At 43.2% G+C, this 19,079-nt stretch overlaps 1 protein-coding gene across 2 annotated transcripts in view; it reads right to left on the bottom strand.

The window, feature by feature from the left end:
• The window catches only part of kalrna (kalirin RhoGEF kinase a), a 152,918-nt gene extending 134,741 nt beyond the window's left edge, over positions 1 to 18,177 (bottom strand). For both annotated transcript variants that reach the window (XM_085250372.1, XM_085250373.1), the window contains exon 1: positions 17,862 to 18,177. In XM_085250372.1, coding sequence (XP_085106498.1) covers positions 17,862 to 17,928 — 67 coding nt within the window. In that variant the 5' untranslated portion in view covers positions 17,929 to 18,177. The remainder of the gene's footprint in view (positions 1 to 17,861) is intronic.
• Positions 18,178 to 19,079: the final 902 nt, after the last annotated feature.

Here is a 19,079-nt window from a genome sequence, read left to right as displayed (position 1 = left end):
GAAGACAGTGTCTCACAAAGATGTCAGGGCTGCACAGATTGGATGTCAGTTACCAGAGAAAGAGCAAGTCTGGAGTAGGATGGATGAAGGGGTAGAGATTGTTCCCAGGGAGAGAGCGATGACTGGAGTAGACAGACTGAAGGGAACAAAAGTGAATAAGGAGGTATTGGGTAGGTGTGGTGTTAAGGAGGGAAATGCAGAAGAATGGGTGGTAGTAGATCTGGTAGTAGAGGACAGTGAGACAGTGGTCTGCAGCACGAGTGACAGACGTTTGGGTGGACTACATCGGAGTCCCTTTTTGTTTCCAGTGGTGATGGACAGGTTGACACTTGGGTTCAGGCAGTAATCTCCATGATCTATGATGTTCACAGAGACATTGTGACCTGTAGCAAGAGTAGGGAGTAGGTGGAAGACGGTCTGTAAAGACAGTGTCAAGAGACGAGGAATGATGAGGAAGGACAGTTGGTAGAAGCGTGTGAATGAGAGGTAGACAGGTAGAAAGGTGAAGATGCAAAGAACAGAGATAGTGAAGGTCGATCATTTTAAATACCTGGAGTAACCCTTCCAAAGCAAAGAGAGAACAGGCAGGATGGCAGAAGGATGGCAGCATGAGTTGTTTTTTTCTATGATGTATAGTCTGCAGACAGTGGCACTGAAAACAAGGGCGAAGCTGGAGGTGGCAGAGATGTTAGGATTTTTCCTTGGAGGATGGACGGGATCAGAAGAACTAGAGGAGCAGCTCATCTTGAGCCGTCTTAAGACAGCTAGTGAGACAAGACTGAGATACTTTAGACATGTGCAAAGGAGGGATAGTAAATACATTAGACAAAGGATGTTAAATATGGAGCTGCCAGGCAGAGAGGAAGACCACAGAAGAGATTCATGGGGGTAGTTTGCTCACATGCAGAAGATGCTAGAGCGATAGTGGATGCTGCGGTGAGACGGAGGCAGGTGATCTGCTGTGGTAACCCGTTAAACAACAGCCAAAAGTAGAAGACGAAGAAAGTGGGCTATAAAAGATCAATACAAAGAAGTTGTACCCCAAAAACACTTAAAACCATATTGCTCCGTTGCACTATGTCTGACCTTCCTGTCCACTTCAAGTCAAGAGGAAAAACAGTTTGTCAGCCTGGGAGCTGATGTCCTGCTTCATAAAAACAGCATTATGATGGAGTGGAAACAGGCATTCCAGGATTTCCCTCTAAGTTCCCTGGATTTGTCAAACATGCAAGAACTTTCTGTGGAATTTCAGGGCACTGGCACGTCAAATGTATTTTTATTTTATTTATGATCTCCTCAGTCAGCCGCCAACACTCGACTTGTAACAGGAGCAATAAGTTAACATCAGCAGTTTTACGCCTCTGGCTCTGTCCTCACAGATGCATTCATGCACAGTATGTTGTAGTGTGTATATGTATGTATCACCCACATTTTGCCACCATTAGATAAGAAACACAAAACTGATATATTATTATTATTACTATTTTGGACAAATCTGTTTTTTAAGTAGCAACATTTTACTTCTGTTTGCCAGTTTTCAGCTGTACCAACAACAAAGACTTGATTTTTATTTGAACTCACACACAAAGCCCAAACACAGTTGTTTCTTTTAAACTAAGAGCTGTCAGTGAAGTTTTACTACTGTGGATTACAGGATAAGAGACGTTTGGACACAGAGGGACCAGTAAATCGTTTCAAACCCGAGCCATCAACAAGTCTAAGCTGTTGAGACAACCCTTCTGTTCAACCCGTCGCACTAAATTGTTCATATCTACACGCACATGCATTTACACTCGAACCAGCAACTGGGCAAAAAGTGCCTTTCCTTAAACTGCTTCTTATAACAACAAAAGGAACAACAATCAGAAGAGCTGAAGCATTTTTTCTTCTTTTCTTTCCTGTATATGCAGACATCCCAGGTTCTGTTGTCTGCGTAATGAATATAAAACTGTGTCGTGTGTTAATTAAATGGCATCCTGCGCTCTCATTGGGAGTTACTTCAGTTGCTCCTCTCCAAACTGAAAAAAGTGTCAATCTGAACCACTTCAGGTTACCTGAGGTAAGTTTTCTCATCAGTGCTTGAAGTTGCCAAATGTAATTAACTTTCTTTGATCTGTGATCACTGCGTGGGATCAAATGACCTCCTATATGGACACACCTTTAATCAGAAGTTTGGCAACGTTCCTGTCTTAGGTGTCATGTGTTTGTCCTTGTTCTGTGAAGGGTCAGTTTTCCCTTGTCCTTTTTATTCTCAACTCTCTCCCCACAAATTATATTGTGAATGTAATGTACGTCTTTATGTCTGCTTCTATGTGGTTTAAGAGCCATTATTTCAATGTTTATTAATGATTCCTCCTATTAGAACATCACCAAATGATCAAAGTGCCACAGGGACTCGTTGCACAGCTTGAGGAACAATAACTATGATACAAATATTTTTTCTTTTGCCTGTCCCGTTTGGATCTTTAGCCATCAGAATTGTCTCTGTTCCTCTCTCTCTCTTCCTTTCTGTTCCTCTCTCTCCCTCTTTGTGCTGACAATCATCAAATATACGCATCCTCAGGACCTTCTATCGCTGTGCCACTGAGAGCATCCTCACTGCATGCAACACCACCTGGTATGGCAACAGCACCGCCTACAACTGCAAAGCTCTCCAGCGAGTAGTGCGGTGCTCTGAACGGATAGTTGGAGGTGAGCTTCCCTCCCTCCAAGACATCTACAGGAAGCGGTGCCTGAGGAAAGCGGGGAGGATCATCAAGGACTCCAGTCACCCCAGCCATAAACTGTTCAGACTGCTTCCAGCAGGAAGGAGGTTCTGCAGCATCCGGTCCCGTACCAGCAGACTGAGAGACAGCTTCTTCCACCAGGCCATCAGACTGCTGAACACTTCATAGACACCTCAGCTTCACTACTGGAACTTCAACATTATGCACTCCATACTGTACAGTAATGCCACTGTTTTGCACATGTCTCAACTCTGTATATTTTATATATTTTATTGTTTACTCTATTTAATTTGTAAAATATGTGTACACACACACACACACACACACACACACACACACACACACACACACACACGCAGAAAAACATATTTAGTATACACATCCAGAAATGCATATACTGTATGCATATATATATATTGTACATATATTTATTAGTTTCAGATTTAGCCATTCTTATATTTTGCTTGTTTACATTATTGTATTTTGCACAACTCTGTTGCTTGTGAAGCTCGCACACAAGAATTTCACTCACATGTGCTGTACCAATGTACCTGCACATGTGATGTGACAATAAAAGTGATTTGATTTGATTTGATTTGAAATATACAATTGAAACCAGATATTTACAAACTCTTCAGATAAAAACACTTTTTTAATTGTAACATCAAATCAGACTAAATGTTTATTTTTTTTAGGTTGATAAATATAAAAACATATTTGTTAAAGAGCATATGGGAGAAGGACGCAACCCATAACGGCAATGCTCAGTGGCTAGTGGATCTGAGGGCAGACCACAGCGACCTCCCTGAACAGGGTCCAGTAACCATTACAGTGGCAGATATCCAAGAAAGGGTCTCCAGTATGAAGAGTTGGACAGCACCAGGGCCCGACATGGTTCATGACTACTGGCTGAAGAAGCTGACTGCACTCCACGAGCGTCTGGCAGCACAAATGAACCAGCTGCTAGTTAACGAGAGACACCCGGAATGGCTAACTGAAGGTCGGACGGTCCTGATCCCCAAAGACCCCCAGAAGGGACCGGTCCCATCCAACTACCGACCAATAACCTGCCTCAGTACTACATGGAAGCTCCTGTCAGGCATCATATCGGCTAAGATGAACAGGCACATGGGTCAATACATGAGCGGGACACAGAAAGGAATTGGCAAGAATACCAGAGGTGCAAAACACCAGCTACTGGTAGACAGAACAGTCAGCCGAGACTGCAAGACCAGACTGACCAACCTGTGCACTGCCTGGATTGATTACAAGAAGGCCTATGACTCAATGCCCCACAGCTGGATACTGGAATGCCTAGAACTATATAAGATCAACAGGACCCTGAGAGCCTTCATCAGGAAATCAATGGGGATGTGGCGTACAACACTAGAGGCCAACTTCAAGCCCATAGCACAAGTCACCATCAAGTGTGGGATCTACCAAGGAGATGCTCTGTCCCCACTGCTGTTCTGCATAGGCCTGAACCCCCTCAGTGAGATCATTAACAAGACTGGCTACGGATACCGACTACGGAACGGAGCAGTTGTCAGCCACCTCCTGTACATGGATGACATCAAGCTGTATGCCAAGAGTGAACGAGACATCGATTCACTGATCCACACCACCAGGATATACAGCAAAGACATTGGAATGTCGTTCGGACTGGAGAAGTGTAGTCGGATGGTAACAAAGAGAGGGAAGGTAGTCAGAACTGAGGGGATTGAACTACCAGAAGGCAACATTGCAGACATAGAGGACAGTTACAAGTACTTGGGGATCCACTTTCTGAGAATCCTCAGAAAAATGGACCTGAAGAAGGAGCTGCTGACCGTCTTCTACCGCTGCTCCATTGAAAGTGTGCTGACATATTGCATCGGTGTGTGGTTCTCCAGCTGCACCACAGCACACAGAAAGGCACTCCAGAGGGTCATCAACACGGCCCAAAAAATCATTGGACATCCTCTTCCCTCCCTGAAGGACCTGTACAGCACTCGCTGTCTCAAGAGGGCACGCAGCATCCTACGGGACTGCACACACCCAGGACACCGGGTGTTTAAGCTGCTGCCGTCTGGCAGGAGGTTCAGGCTGCTGAGGTCCCGAACAAATAGACTCAAGGACAGCTTTTACAACAGGGCAATAGCCCTGATCAATGTAAATAGCTGACCTGACTGGATACCTCCCTGGACTTTTTAGGGGGAGGTAACAATGTTTAAAACGATAACAATAATATTTATATTTATAACAAGGTGCAATAATAATTAATGTGCAATAATAACAGTGTGCAATACACATACACTTATTCTTCTTTTTTATACTAAGTTAATATACTGTGTTGTGTTGTTTGTTACGTTGTGATGTGTCATATCGTGTCGTGTTGTGTTATATGTAGTGCCGACGTAGGACAGTTTTTCCAATTTCATTGTACTACTGTACTATGTATGACTGTGCAATGACAATAAAGAGTTATCTTATCTTATCTTATCTTATCTTATCTTATCTTATCTTATCTTATCTTATCCCGCAGGCGAATGGGAACCATGAAGAGGCCGCTAGAAAAGCTGCAACCACCAAGTACCTGCAGAGGGTCAGGCAAGTCCTGAGGAGTCAGCTGAATGGTAAGAACAAGATCCGGGCCATCAACACGTACGCCCTGCCCGTGATCAGGTACCCTGCTGGGGTAATAGGCTGGCCAAAGGAGGAGATAGAAGCCACTGACATAAAGACAAGAAAGCTCCTGACCATGCATGGAGGGTTTCACCCCAAGTCCAGCACCCTGAGGCTGTACGCTAAGCGGAAGGAAGGGGGCCGGGGACTGGTGAGTGTCAGCACCACAGTCCAGGATGAGACAACGAACATCCAAGAATACATTGGGAAGATGGCCCCAACTGACCGAGTGCTCAGTGAATACCTCAGGCAGCAGAAACCCAAGAAAGAGGAGGGAGACGAGGAACCATCATGGAAGGACAGGCCCCTGCACGGTATGTACCACCGGCAGATAGAGGAGGTGGCTGATATCCAGAAATCCTACCAGTGGCTGGACAAAGCTGGACTGAAAGACGGCACAGAGGCACTTTTGGGGCGACCGTGGCTCAGGGGGTTGGGAATCGCATCTGTAACCGGAAGGTCGCCGGTTCGATCCCTGGGCTCTCTGTCCTGGTCGTTGTGTCCTTGGGCAAGACACTTTACCCTACTGGTATATAAAATAGAAGCTCTGTCTCTCTTTATTCTGACGTTTAACTAATTCAAAAGATATTTCAATATTTATTTAACCAAAACAAAACAAGTTTACTCTAAATTGATGTTTAATAGTAAAAAATGTTTTTATGTTTTCTCCCTAAAGTGTAAATATCTGGTTTAAACTGTGAATATACTGCTCTGTATAGAAATTCCTCTTGTTTTGCATAGAAATATACTGAACAACATACAAAGCATTATATATGCTTTGTATGTTTTTCTCTCTCTCCCTCTCTTTCTTTCATTCTTCCTCCCTGTCCTATCCCCCAGTCATGTCTGTCCCGGCTGTAACAACCGAAAATCAAATCAAATAAATACATAATTATAATAAAGGTCAATCAAATGGACCAATATGGCAAGGCCATGATGATCCACTTGGTAAAGTAAAGCCGCTTGGCATCTTTCTTCCATCTAACCAGATGACAGCAACGTCACTTTATTTTTTCCTTTTTTGCTTTTAAATAGCTCAAAACTCAAATATTCATTCAAATTAAAAAATTACCAACTTTGCGTTTAAAAAATTTTAAACACACAGAATGAAAGAAATGTTGGACACTAGAAAGAGCACAAAAATGACAAAACACAACAGATGAACACTGACCACTGAAATCAGGTCATGTGCAGTTAACAAGATACTGCAGAGACTGACGGACCGTTTTATTCCCAGTGACAGAAGCAGAACAGAAAAGCTACAAATGGAACCAACGCAGAAATAATGTTTCTTATTTTTGTTTCAAATGTAACAAATCTTTATTCAGCTGAGAGAATCTTTTGCTATTATTAGTTTTATCATAGTAATCTGATTATTTTTTCCTGCTTTACATGTTTTTAAGTTTTCAGCTTATTAAGTCAAGAATATAACTATTGATTATAAGCCTGGCTCTGCTGGAGGTTTCTTCCTGTTAAAAAGACGTTTTTCCTTCCCACTGTCGCCAAAGTGCTTGTTCAGAGGGAGTGGCCTGATTGTTGGGGGTTCTCTTTATTATTGTAGCTCTGTACCTCACAATATAAAGCACCATGACGTGACTGTTGATGTAAATTGGCTATATAAATACAATTGAATTGAACTGAACAAGGAGAAAACAGAATGACAAACTGAATAACACTGTCAACTTTATGTCGCAGGTTTATCAGAGAAACTAAGAATTTTCTCCAAGCATGACATCCAAGTACATCGACCTCTGACATCCCATAGACTAAACTCCCAAACACACATTAAACAACATAGGATGAGTGCTTCTGTGACCTCTGTAGAGGAGAAACCAAACAGCCACTCCACAAATGTATGGTACAACTTAGAAGAGCCACAGGACAAATCTCTGCTCTGCACTGGACAAATCCGACTCTCTGAAGAATGCCAATGTTTAAATGCATGAAAAAAGAAAAAAAGACCCCCAACTTATAGCAGCTTTCTACAGTCAAATACATTCTGGATTTAGGCCGTCTGTCTGTAGGCTATAGAACTTTCTATTTTCTATAATGATATTATAGAAACGATCTTAACAGCCTTTCAGTGGCTTTTAGCAGCTCTGTTCTAGTCTGTCAGTCATGATAACAGCTTCCTTTCTCTGACACTCACACACACACACTCACATACACACACACACACATTCTCACACTCACACACACACACTCACATACACACACACACACATTCTCACACTCACACACACACTGACAAAGGCAAATACCTGCTCACACAATCTATTAGCTGGCACTACTAATCAGCTTGTAACACACTCACATACACACTCACACACACACTCACACACTCACACACACACACACTCACACACACACTCACATGCACACACACTCACACACTCACACACACACTCACACACTCACATACACACACACTCACACACACTCACATGCACACACACACTCACTCACATACATGTCTATAAAATGTCTCTGTGATTGATTACAGTCCAAACGGATGCTCATTACACTAACACTTACACACATGCACACACCATATGGCTGCAGCTGTCCAAAGACTAGAAAGCTTTTAAAGGAGGGAGGAGACAAAAGGAGAAGGGGGAGGAGAGGAAATCCTTTCTTTGTATTTATCTATTTAACACCCCCTCTCTCCCTCTTTCTCTCCCTGTCTCCCCTTCTTCCTCTCACCCTTTGCTTTGCTTGTCCCCTGGTGAGTAATAAGAGCTAATCCAGTTAAGCTGCATCTCCTTCCCCTCTCTCTGTTTCTGACTGTCTGTCCAACAGACACACCCACACCCACACACACACACACACACACACACACACACACACCCACACACACACACACACACACACACACACACACACACACACCCACACACACACACACACACACACACACACACACTTCATTTTCACACCCATCTGCCACTGTACTTGACACTGGGTGTGCGAGTGGAAGACAATGAGAGATGGAGGAAGGAGGGAATCCCTAACTCTCTCCTCAGGAGCGTCTTATTGTTCCCAATGAAAGTGGCATACACCCCACCCCCACCCTGACACACACACACTCTTCAATAATAGATATGTAGCTCCTCCTCCCAGGTTTCCTCACCATGACTCAGGACTGAGGTCTCACTTAAAGAAACAGGACACTCCACTTGCTATAAATCTCAAAGAAAATAAATTGTTGGCATAAGATCAATAAGGAAAACACAACAAAGGTCAATATGTCAGTGCTATTGTTACAGTTCAGCACAAGCTCAAGGGAAGGCTTGCATTATGGTGAAAAAGGAAGTCAGGGGTCTACTCAGGGTTCCCACAGTGCAATGAGTCAGTCATTAACAATCAGTGGAACTAGATTTCATGTCTTTGAGATGCTTGCAGTGAGCCAAATGATGAGCTACTGTGGCTCAAACTGCCAAAAAGCTGGTTATGATAGAAAGGTGTCCAAATACATGGTGCATCAAATTTTGCTGTGTATGGGGCTGCATAGACGCAGACTAGTCAGGCTGCCCACGCTGAGCCCTGTTCACCGCTGTAAGATCCTCCATTAGACACAGGTATCCAAACTGGCTCAAGAAGGGGTGGAATAAGGTGGCCTGTCTGATGAATCACGCTTTCTTTACATCACGTGGATGCAAGGGTGTGTGCCTGGAGTGTAGCTGCAGAATACCTAGCACAGAGACAAGCTGTCGAGCAGTGTAATGTTTTGGGCAATGCTCTACCATCAATTTGGATGTGACATTTCATGGGAATGGTATTCCCTGATGGATACCAACAGGATAATGTTCCCTGCCACAAAGCAAAAATAGTTCAGGAATGGTTGAAGGTGTGACCTGGCAGTGAAATTCCCCAGATCTTAATCCAGTTGAGCAGCTGTGGAATGTGCTGGACACACAAGCTCATCCTAGACAAGGCTTTTGTCCCGTCTTCCTTCTCTCACCCCAACCAATCACAGCAGATGGCCCCGCCCCTCCCTGAGCCTGGTTCTGCCGGAGGTTTCTTCCTGTTAAAAGGGAGTTTTTCCTTCCCACTGTCACCAAAGTGCTGCTCATAGGGGGACATATGATTGTGGGTTTTTTCTCTGTATCTATTATTGTAGGGTCTACCTTACAATATAAAAGCACCTTGAGGCGACTGTTGTTGTGATTCAATGTATAAATAACATTGAATTGAACTGAATCCTTGGATGTTGGGTGTGGTTGTACACGTAACACTCCAAAGACAGGAAGCAGAATATCTGTACTGAGGATGATGAGGGAATAAAGTAAACGACTCCTGCCACTTAGGGAAATCTTCTAAAGGAGAGGAAGTTAGAATAGAATAGAATAGAATAGAATAGAATAGAATAGAATAGAATAGAATAGAATTATCCTTTATTGTCCCTCACTGGGGACATTCAGGTGTTCCAGCAGTGACAGGCAGATGGAGCATGCAGATTCACCCAAAAGTAAAGACTAGAAAATTAAAAACAATAAAATAAGAGACTGTGCAGGGGACAATTACAGCATAAGAAACATTTATTAAAAAGAGCAAAGAGCATCCTTGCTCCTTTGTGCACCGAGGATGCAGCAGTGTGTCACTGAAGGAGCTTCATGTGTGGGCTGGGAGACATCGTCCATGACTGATGCTATGTTTGTTCTTCTGTCTTCTTCCACCTGCAGTGGGTCGACGGGGCATCCCAGAGCTGGCCTTCCTGATGAGTCTGCTCTGACCTTTCTTGTAAAGAGCATCAGTGTTGTAAGTTAAGGAGATTTTGGATCTCAAGCCCGTCATGTTCTGGCAATTGCGAGGTACACTCATCATAAGTTGATGAGAGGATGACCAGAGCGTGCTGAGGTGCATGAGATACTTTGCTGTTAATGGTGCCAAATAACACGCTGGGATTATTCTTCTCAAGATTGTTGAGATAAGAAGATCTAGCCTCTTTCTCTTTCTCACTGTAGGAACGTGTGATCTTCCATAATCGTTCTGCTCTTCGACACTGAAGATATTTAAGAAGGGTGAACAAGAAACAACAGAGCAATGGCTAATTTTGTCCTTATTTGTCCTTTCCATAGATCAGGACAAGTACTACTATCAGAAGAAGATGGAAAATGAACGGAAGAAAAAACTCAGTAAAGTCAGAACTGATTTAAACAGCAGCCCTGACATCAGGCTGTCAAACACTGAGCATAAACTCTGACCCCTCTCAAAGTGCTTATAGTCAAGGTTCACCTGGCTCGAAGCTTCATTCACCCATGTAATGCATCTGTATCACACACACACACACACACACACACACACACACAGTGTCTTTTCATTCTTAAATTTGTTACGGATCAAAAACATCTATTATAACTATTACGATGTTACACCTTAACGTTAGCCCTTTAACTATCAGGTTATGCGTGTAGCTTTAGCTCACTGGGTGAGCAGGCGCCCACGTGCCACATGGCCAGCAGGGTGGCAGGTTTGAGTCTGACCCACGGACAATTTGTTGTCCAATAAAGGCAAAATGCCAAAAAAGAGTATTTTAAAAAATAAACGAGCTGATTAGTGGTCTGATATTATTAAGGTAGTTGCTAGTAATAATACCACAGCATAAAAGCCTGAAATAGACAGCATCAGTTATGCCCATCTATAATGTTAAACAGTTTGTAGTGTCTATAATTTTCTTGGCGTGGTTTATTATGCCTTGGTGGCGGCTCCACAGTTATCACTGATGATATCACTGTTAGGTAAAGGCTGCTTGCAACAAGTGGAAATGATCATGACGCACAAACTGTGAAGTGTGTCTATTAAAACAAAGAAACTTCCCGTTTCCTGGCATTACACACAATTCTGTGTGTACACTTCCAGCTCAACACTGAAAGGAACCATCTTGGTGCCGAGCAATTGTGCTAAAATGAATAATTTACTGAGATGCTCTCAAGGAGCAGACCAGTAAACTGGCAGAATCACACTGGAAGAGCTGAGGGAACCGTGTGGCTGTGAGGTGACAAAGCTAACCGCTGCTACATTATGCTATCTGTGATCTTACTGAAATTTCCAAGTGAACTTTGTTTGGAGCAGCTGCCACCCTTTATCGTTTCTAAACGTCTCCATGGCTACAGACAGATTAGCTGAGAAAATTAACTCTAATTACCTTCTCATGCATACAAGTGCTCGCTCGACTCCTCGCTTCTGGAATATGAGGAGCATAGTGGGAATGGGTCTGGTGTGAATAGGTAGAGTGTGTCAGCATGAAGAAGCAGACTTGACATAAAAACTGTCATTCAGCAAGAATGTTGTGCTGCTGCTTTTAACAACGTAGCTACAGAAGCTGGTCTTCATGTGCTTCATGTGTTTGTAAAACAAAGAGCAGAATGACGTCACAAGTTCTGCTGTTATGTTAATAAATACATACAAAGTTGCTATTATTCTGGTAGCATAGCAACAGTAGCAGCTATTGAGAGACAGCTGGCGTCAGATATCTGATAAACACTCAGACACTGCTCTCGGATTGCATGTGTGTAGGTATGAATGCATCTGTGTTACTTCCTGTTTCCGTCTGATAATTGAGCATCCTATTTATAAACTGCTGATTAGCATAACATTCCACTGTACTGTACGGCTGTGCCTTAGAGTGTTAAAGATTCTTAATTCTTCATAATATTCTTTTCTTTTTGTCCAGATACAAAGTTTAAGTCTCACAAAAGCTATTTTCAAGCTATTTTCATATATGACATTTTTCTCTGTAAAAGCCAATGAATAGAAAAGCACCACAACACAACAGTGGACCGAGCTAGAAGCGGCATGGAACGGTAGTAGAAGTATGGCATGGTGGAAATAACCATGAGACAATGAAGAGTTAAATAGAAAATTAAACACACAGGACAAATAATCAGCAATGAAGCAAAGCAGAAGAAGCTGAGACCCACATGGAACAGGTAGAGGGGCTGAAGAGGGCCAAGCAACACAACCTTACTGATATAGTCAAGAAGAAACAGCACGTGTATTTTTGGAGCAGAGGAGGGGAGGTGGGAAACTTGGTGCTACAGTTCATTGAGACTTTCTTGAGCACTGAGCTCCAGCTACCACAGGACCCTGACCTAAAAATAAAATACTTCATGGTTTGTCCCCAGTAAACAAACCATGACCCAGTGCTCCCCCAAGAACAGTGTTAACCTTCAAGAGCTTACAGCCAAACACATGGTTCTGAAAGCAGCTTGGAATAAGGAGAAGATTCACGTGGGCAACTTCAGTCACGACTGCAAATCCCAAACTGTAGAAGACAGCAGAGAACACTCTGGTATAGAGAGAGCATTAAAGGAGGATCTGTTTCCAAATGCTGTGGAAAAATATGCACCGGTGCGCAGGAAGCATGCAAAGACGTGGGGTCCAGGTCAAGGAGCCACCGACGACTGCGCAAACAGAGAAGACCTCGAACGGCCACTTTGACTTCCTCTTCTCTTAACTTTGACGTGTTTAAGGAAACGTGAGGCAGGAAAAGTAGGACTGTCGACAGCTTGCATAGGCTCGTCACAGCTGTCAGAAAGTGACAGACAATCTTGGTCCTTCATTGACGAGCATGTTTCATTTTGGAGGCATGCTTTAGAAAAAAACTCCACTTGTTACTTAACTGAGTTCACTCAGAGTAAAGGGCCGCTCGTTTATGTAACGATTCATCCGAATAACATAAATAAAGGAGGCCTAATATTAGTATCCGAAACAACAAATTAGCTATAAAGGAAATCAAAGGTGGCATTAGGGAGAGTGAAATGGACAATATGTCCAAGTCTTGTGTGGGATACAGACAAAGCCACTAAGAGAAAAGAGCCTACACAGGAAGGTGAGGAGAGCAAAATATGACAAGCTGGTGAAAACATTAAGCAAAGTCACGAAAAAAAAGAGAAATTTAAAACAAATACTGGATTTTGAAACTGAGATTTGCAAAACAAACCTAGAAATCTGATCAAGATCCCAACGCAGACCAACAAGTAAGATTAGAGATGCTTTATTTAATCCATGAACCACAGGAAGTCGAATAAACCTTCAAAGATTATTCTGAAACATTATGAAGACAGCATTAACTTGTTACGTCCATCAGACCTCCCATCGATAGGATAGAAACAAAACAAAGGACCGATTATTATTATTGCCTCATTATGAGGAAAGAAGAGCTCCAGAATCCCAGTTCTGCCCATTAACTTTACACCCTACAAGGTTATCAGACCAGTGAAGTGAATCTAAATCAATACGATGGCCGGGTATCCTAATCACCCAAAAACTGAACTGAAATAAACTTCAAGTGAGTAAACAGAAATAAGCAGGAACTCTGTCATTGTTTACAGGGAGGAGATGATGTCTCGGTTCCTTTGGGCAGGAGGCAGACCTGGGGTCACATTTAACACACAGTGGGTTAGCTTTGCCTAATTTCACAGTTTATTATTATTCTGCCTAAATGAGACACGTGGCCTGCTGATGCTCTCCAGAGTATACGACTAGATGGAATGATAAGAAACTACATTTGGGAAAGGCTCAACCTCACACAAGATTAAAACCTGTGAGACCCCAAAGAGAGTCAGAGTGGAGACACAGCAATCATCAGATCATTACAAATGATGGACAGAATCACCTAATCTGCCTCCTTATTACACTGCACGGGAAAACTATTAGCTACGACCCGGCACAGGTAGAGACGGCGTGGGCGGACGTCAGGCGCTCTCACCTGCTTTGGTCATTTACAAAACTACAAAGACTCCGGGACAATGTTCTCTTAGAGGATGTATTTAGCTTCATATGTACTAGTACACATGCTTCATGGAAAAATGGCTTCATTCCTTGAGAACTCATCTTTGTCACAAACACAGACACACACAGTACAACCGGCAGCGAAATGCTTTTTCCAACCAGATACAAGAAAAGACTAAAGTTAAAAATCACATTTAAAACCTGTGAACGGTCAAAACAGTCATGAGTATTTTATTAAAGTACATTATTTTGTTATTAGCAGCGTGTACAGTGATGTGTAGAGATATGAGTTCAGCCTAGGTTGCTACTATGACATGCTCCATTTTCTCCTCCCTGTTTTGTTTCCGTCCCAAAGGAAAAATAATAAAACTGTCAATAAGTAACAGAAATGAGCCACTTTCCACATTTTGCTAATAATTTTGATGATCTCTAAATAGGAAGAGTTGCTAACTGGACTAATTATCTCCATAATTATATTTCCTGTGTGGTTCGTGACACATAATAGTACAATTATATTACAATTATTATTATACAATGTATAGAAACAGAAATACCCAATGGTGCTTCGGTGGTAATATCAGACCTTATATTTGGTCTTTAACTGAATGATGTTAACGTGAGAGCAGATGAATGTGTAATCTGACGTCAGTATTAATGTTTGCAAACAAAGCAGTCGTGTTTGTGCTGTTGCAGTTATCCCTGTGACAAGCTGTGCGCCCTGCAGCTCAGCCTGCGTACGACAGGCTCCAGCCGCCCTGCAACCCTGAGGTGTGCGTGTAACCGTTACACTGTCGGGAACGGATGGACGGATGGACGAGTGCAGATGCAGCAAAGCCTCACATCACATCAGTGCAGCCGCACTTCTAATCTTTATAACAACACAAGCACTTACACTGTTTGTAATATGACTGGAAACTGTGTTGAACTTTCCCACTGGTGGATAATCATTCTCACTGTGGAGTGGTTTGGAAGCGACCGCACGAGCCCTCCCTGACTGATGGGCAGCTGTTGCACACCCTCTTAGTAAACTTTTATTTTTGTTTCCATTTTTGTTCAATAACAGCAGGATGTAATATGTCACTTGTTGTAAGAACTGGTCGTGTCAGGTGATTTTATTAAGTCTTGATACATAAAAACAGAATTTATTGAGGGTTTGTTTCATACTGTTCCCTCATTCAATAAACTAAAGAAAGAAAAGCTGTAGAATCACCGTGAGGCTCACATGTCTGACAGCAGACTGAATCCAGCCCCCAACACGAAGCCATCATGGATGCAAAGGACATTTTAGACACGCGCCAGGTTTAAAGGATAATTTCTTGTTTTTTAGAGACAGAAACATGATGTACGAGCAGTTTACTGGTAGAATAAGAAGTGGAACTGGATTTAGAAATGAAGTGGAACAGCGCCATCTCTGATTTCGTCCTTGTCAGTCTAACAGTCTAACACCTACAGGACAAGGATCTTCACAACTGTTCAGACACAGAGATGCAGTTTAGCCCAAATACTTGTTTTTTATTGCTCACAAAAGAAAGGATGACTACGCTCTGATGTTTAAATAGTAAAAGCTAAATGAGTATCTAAGCAGTTTTAACTTTGTTGAGAAGTTAAACTGAGAAACCAATTTTTTAATTTTTCCCAAACTATTCCAGAAACGAGCCAATAAGGATCAGCGAGAGAGCCTCAACATCACGAAGAAGAAGGTTGTTCTGGCTCTGCCTGTGACCGTTTACACTTCACAACACAACATGCTGTATTATAGAAACAGGGATTTGAATCCAACACTGACAAAACACCAGGGCATCAGAAACAGCAGCTACTCAGTTTGTCAGCGTTCAAGCATCCAGAGTCCCAAACTCCTAAATTACACAATAAACTCTTTTAGTGCTTTTAGATTTTTACATCAGCCTCTTGTGTCGCCATGTGAGAAATGACATGTCGTGCTGTACAGCGGTGTCCTCCGTGGCTATGATGACTATGGATAATACAGAAAGCGGCACAGCACTATGCCTCTGGGGGCTCCGGTGCTCAGAGGGAGGATGGAGGATATGTACTTGCTCAGCCTGACAGTCTGAGGGCAGATGGTGAGAAAATCTAATATCCAGTGATGTATGGAGGGGGTCAGCCAGGAGTTTCGTTGGCATGCTGAACTGTAAACGAGCGCTCTGACATACGTGTTGTCTCTGTAAATAAGGCCAGTGTTGCCGCACAGCTGGCATCTTTACATGACTTGTTCTCTTGGTACCAAAACTGGTGTTCATTGAGTGCACCCCAGCATGTGTCACATCCCAGTGTGGGAAACTGTGTCACACACCTGAAGCCACACAGGTACTGTGCAAAAGTCTCAGCCAGCCCTCAGTTTACTTCCAAGACTTTCATTTTATAAAGTGGTCTGGAGCAATTATTGTCCGGGCTTTATGGATGTCTTTCAAACGTTTTCTTCGGACAGTCGCTCACAAAAATCCCATAATTGATTCCCATTTCTTTAATTGAATCTATAAAATATTCCAAAGATAACCCAGTTTGACAAGCACAAACTGCACACCAGGCAGATAAAAAAGGAAACAATAATGGTTGTTTCCTTCCTGTGCACTTCTAAAACAATCAGCTGAATTTAGTCCAGGTGCAGGAGAAGGAAAACTGTGGAGCGATACAGCTTTTCAGGAGCAGACATGAGCATTGGTTGGATTTCTATTGCATTAAAGGACAGGAGCACTATAGTAAATGCAATCTGCATCCAGGATGGAAACAACTGCATCATACTGCTAACAGAAGTTCAGCTCTTTGTGAGATTCTCCACAAACAGCATGCTAAGCGCCTTGTTGTGATTTGTTTGGTATAAAACTGAGTTCATGCAAAGCTAGCCAAGAAATTCAGAGTGATGAAAGCTGAGTTAATGGCCCAAACCCAGCAACCAGCACCTGAACTTTAACAGGTAACAAACGCAGCCTCCGTCAACAAGTCATTCTTTAGGAAAAGAAACAAGAAGAAAAGATCTCATGAAGGTTTAAATCCAGCGTGTTCGGCGTACAACAGCAAGTGTCTAACAACTAACTAAAACATGGTGGAGGGCTTGGAGCTGCAGTTCAGCCAGTGGTGTTGGAGATCTTGTCAAAGCTGAGCAGAGATCAGGATCAGGATCCACTATGTAATAATCAGAGGTGGCCATGGCGCTCTGCTAATATCTGCTTCAGCCTTTAGCGTCATAAAAGATACCAGAAATGATCTGCTGTCTGCTTTTGTAATGATCTTAGGAAGTATAATGTAATGACACCGTAATGAGCTGTCTCCATGATGACAGCATGTGCTTGCAGACCAGTTATTTGGACTCAGTCATCTTGTGCCTTCTGTCCATGTATCAGCACAAACACACAGTCTTCTCCCACAAACTGCCATTTGTAGCACGCTGGACATTTTTTCCTGAGCCTTTCAGCTGCTGATCTGATGTGATCCCACCATGATTCTTCCTTCTTTTGTAGACCCACAGCATCAGCTAACACACGCACGGAAATCAACACGACACTGTAGATCCGCGTAAAAGCCTCAAACAGCGCAACGTTTCTGCTTATTTGAAGCAGAATGTTTGCAGCTGCCTCCCATCTGCTAGTGCAGCTTCCAGCTGATTTTCTGCACATTTCTGCTCTCTTGCTTTCGTGCGCTTGCTCGGGCGGCTCTGGCTCAAATTGATCTCGGGTGTGATGCTTTTGTCTTAGATTTGGAGAGATCAGCTCCGATTCCTACCTGTTTTGTAGAAGGCATCAGTGTCGGGGTCGCTGGGCGCCTCCTCGGCCGCTTCTGCTGGGTTCATACCGGAATCCGTTTTACTATCCAGTGACAAAGAAAGACGGGAATAAAGCCCACCGCTCGGGAAAGATCCTCGCGTCTTTATTCCTCACATGTCCTTCGCTTAGCTCGCTCTCCCTCCATCACCCGATGTGGTTTGCTTTCTTTTTGTCGCCCTCTCGGTTTGTTTGGTGTTCAGGGTAGGCTTCGTTTCTCTCTATTGTTCCCGGTCCAACCTCCCTCTCTGCTTCTGTCCGCCAGGGTCTCTCTGCCTCCCTCCCTCTCCCCGTACGTCCCCTCCCTCCCTCCCTCTGTCTCTCCAGTTCAGTTCATTGACCTTTATTAACGGGTTCGTCTGCGCGTTCAAATGATTGAAATTAACACGGCGTGATCTATAAATCAAAAATCACATTTTCACTATTTTCCAAATAGCAGTGCGATGGTGATGCAGTAGTTCTAAACATATATGCTGCATTTTACATTATATACATGGAGCACGCAGGAGGAGGCGTGCACTGTTCACAAACACGCAGAGCGAGGGGTCGAAGTAATGGGCCACCCGCTGGACCTCCAGAGCCACAGCAGTAAAAGCAGCAATGAGCCAGCGGTGACCACTGTGGACCATTTCTAGCCTTAATGGCCAGTCTGAGCATTTATCCAGGCAATCGCGTGTTTACCAACGACACATCGTTGCATTGTGCCTGGCTGTCACTGACAGGAGAAGCAACTTTCCAGCATATGTGTCTCTGCTGCATGTGTCAGACTCTTGCTGCACGCATCGTCTGCCTCACCCTCCATCTTCATCAGTTATATTTCACACCCTGTCTTCTGTTTGAATGGTCACTTCCATTGAAACTTACAAACACGTTTCTTTCTAAGTGATGAAATCAACAGCAGTATGTATATTTCTGATATATGTCTACAATTCTTCCATGAACAAAATGATATATTTGGGCTAAATTTCATTACATTTCAGACAGTGGAGACGGAGAGCACTGTGTAACATGCTGATAGATTTGGACTTATTTATAAAGATTTGTATGGGAACAGGTATGTGCAGGTCGAGCTCAACCACAGCATTACAGAGCCTGTGGATCCCCTCTCTGTCAGGTGTTTCCCCCATACATATATAGAACTAATGAACATACGTGTAACAAACATGTACTGTAAGGCTTC

Source organism: Mchenga conophoros, linkage group LG16 (assembly GCF_057382185.1).
Source record: "Mchenga conophoros isolate Kocher_MC1m ecotype Shallow Benthic linkage group LG16, M_conophoros_male_GT1.1, whole genome shotgun sequence".
In the NCBI taxonomy this organism is placed as follows: Eukaryota; Metazoa; Chordata; class Actinopteri; order Cichliformes; family Cichlidae; genus Mchenga; species Mchenga conophoros.
Note: the sequence above shows the minus strand (reverse complement) of the source record. Positions and strands in the feature narration are given on the sequence as shown.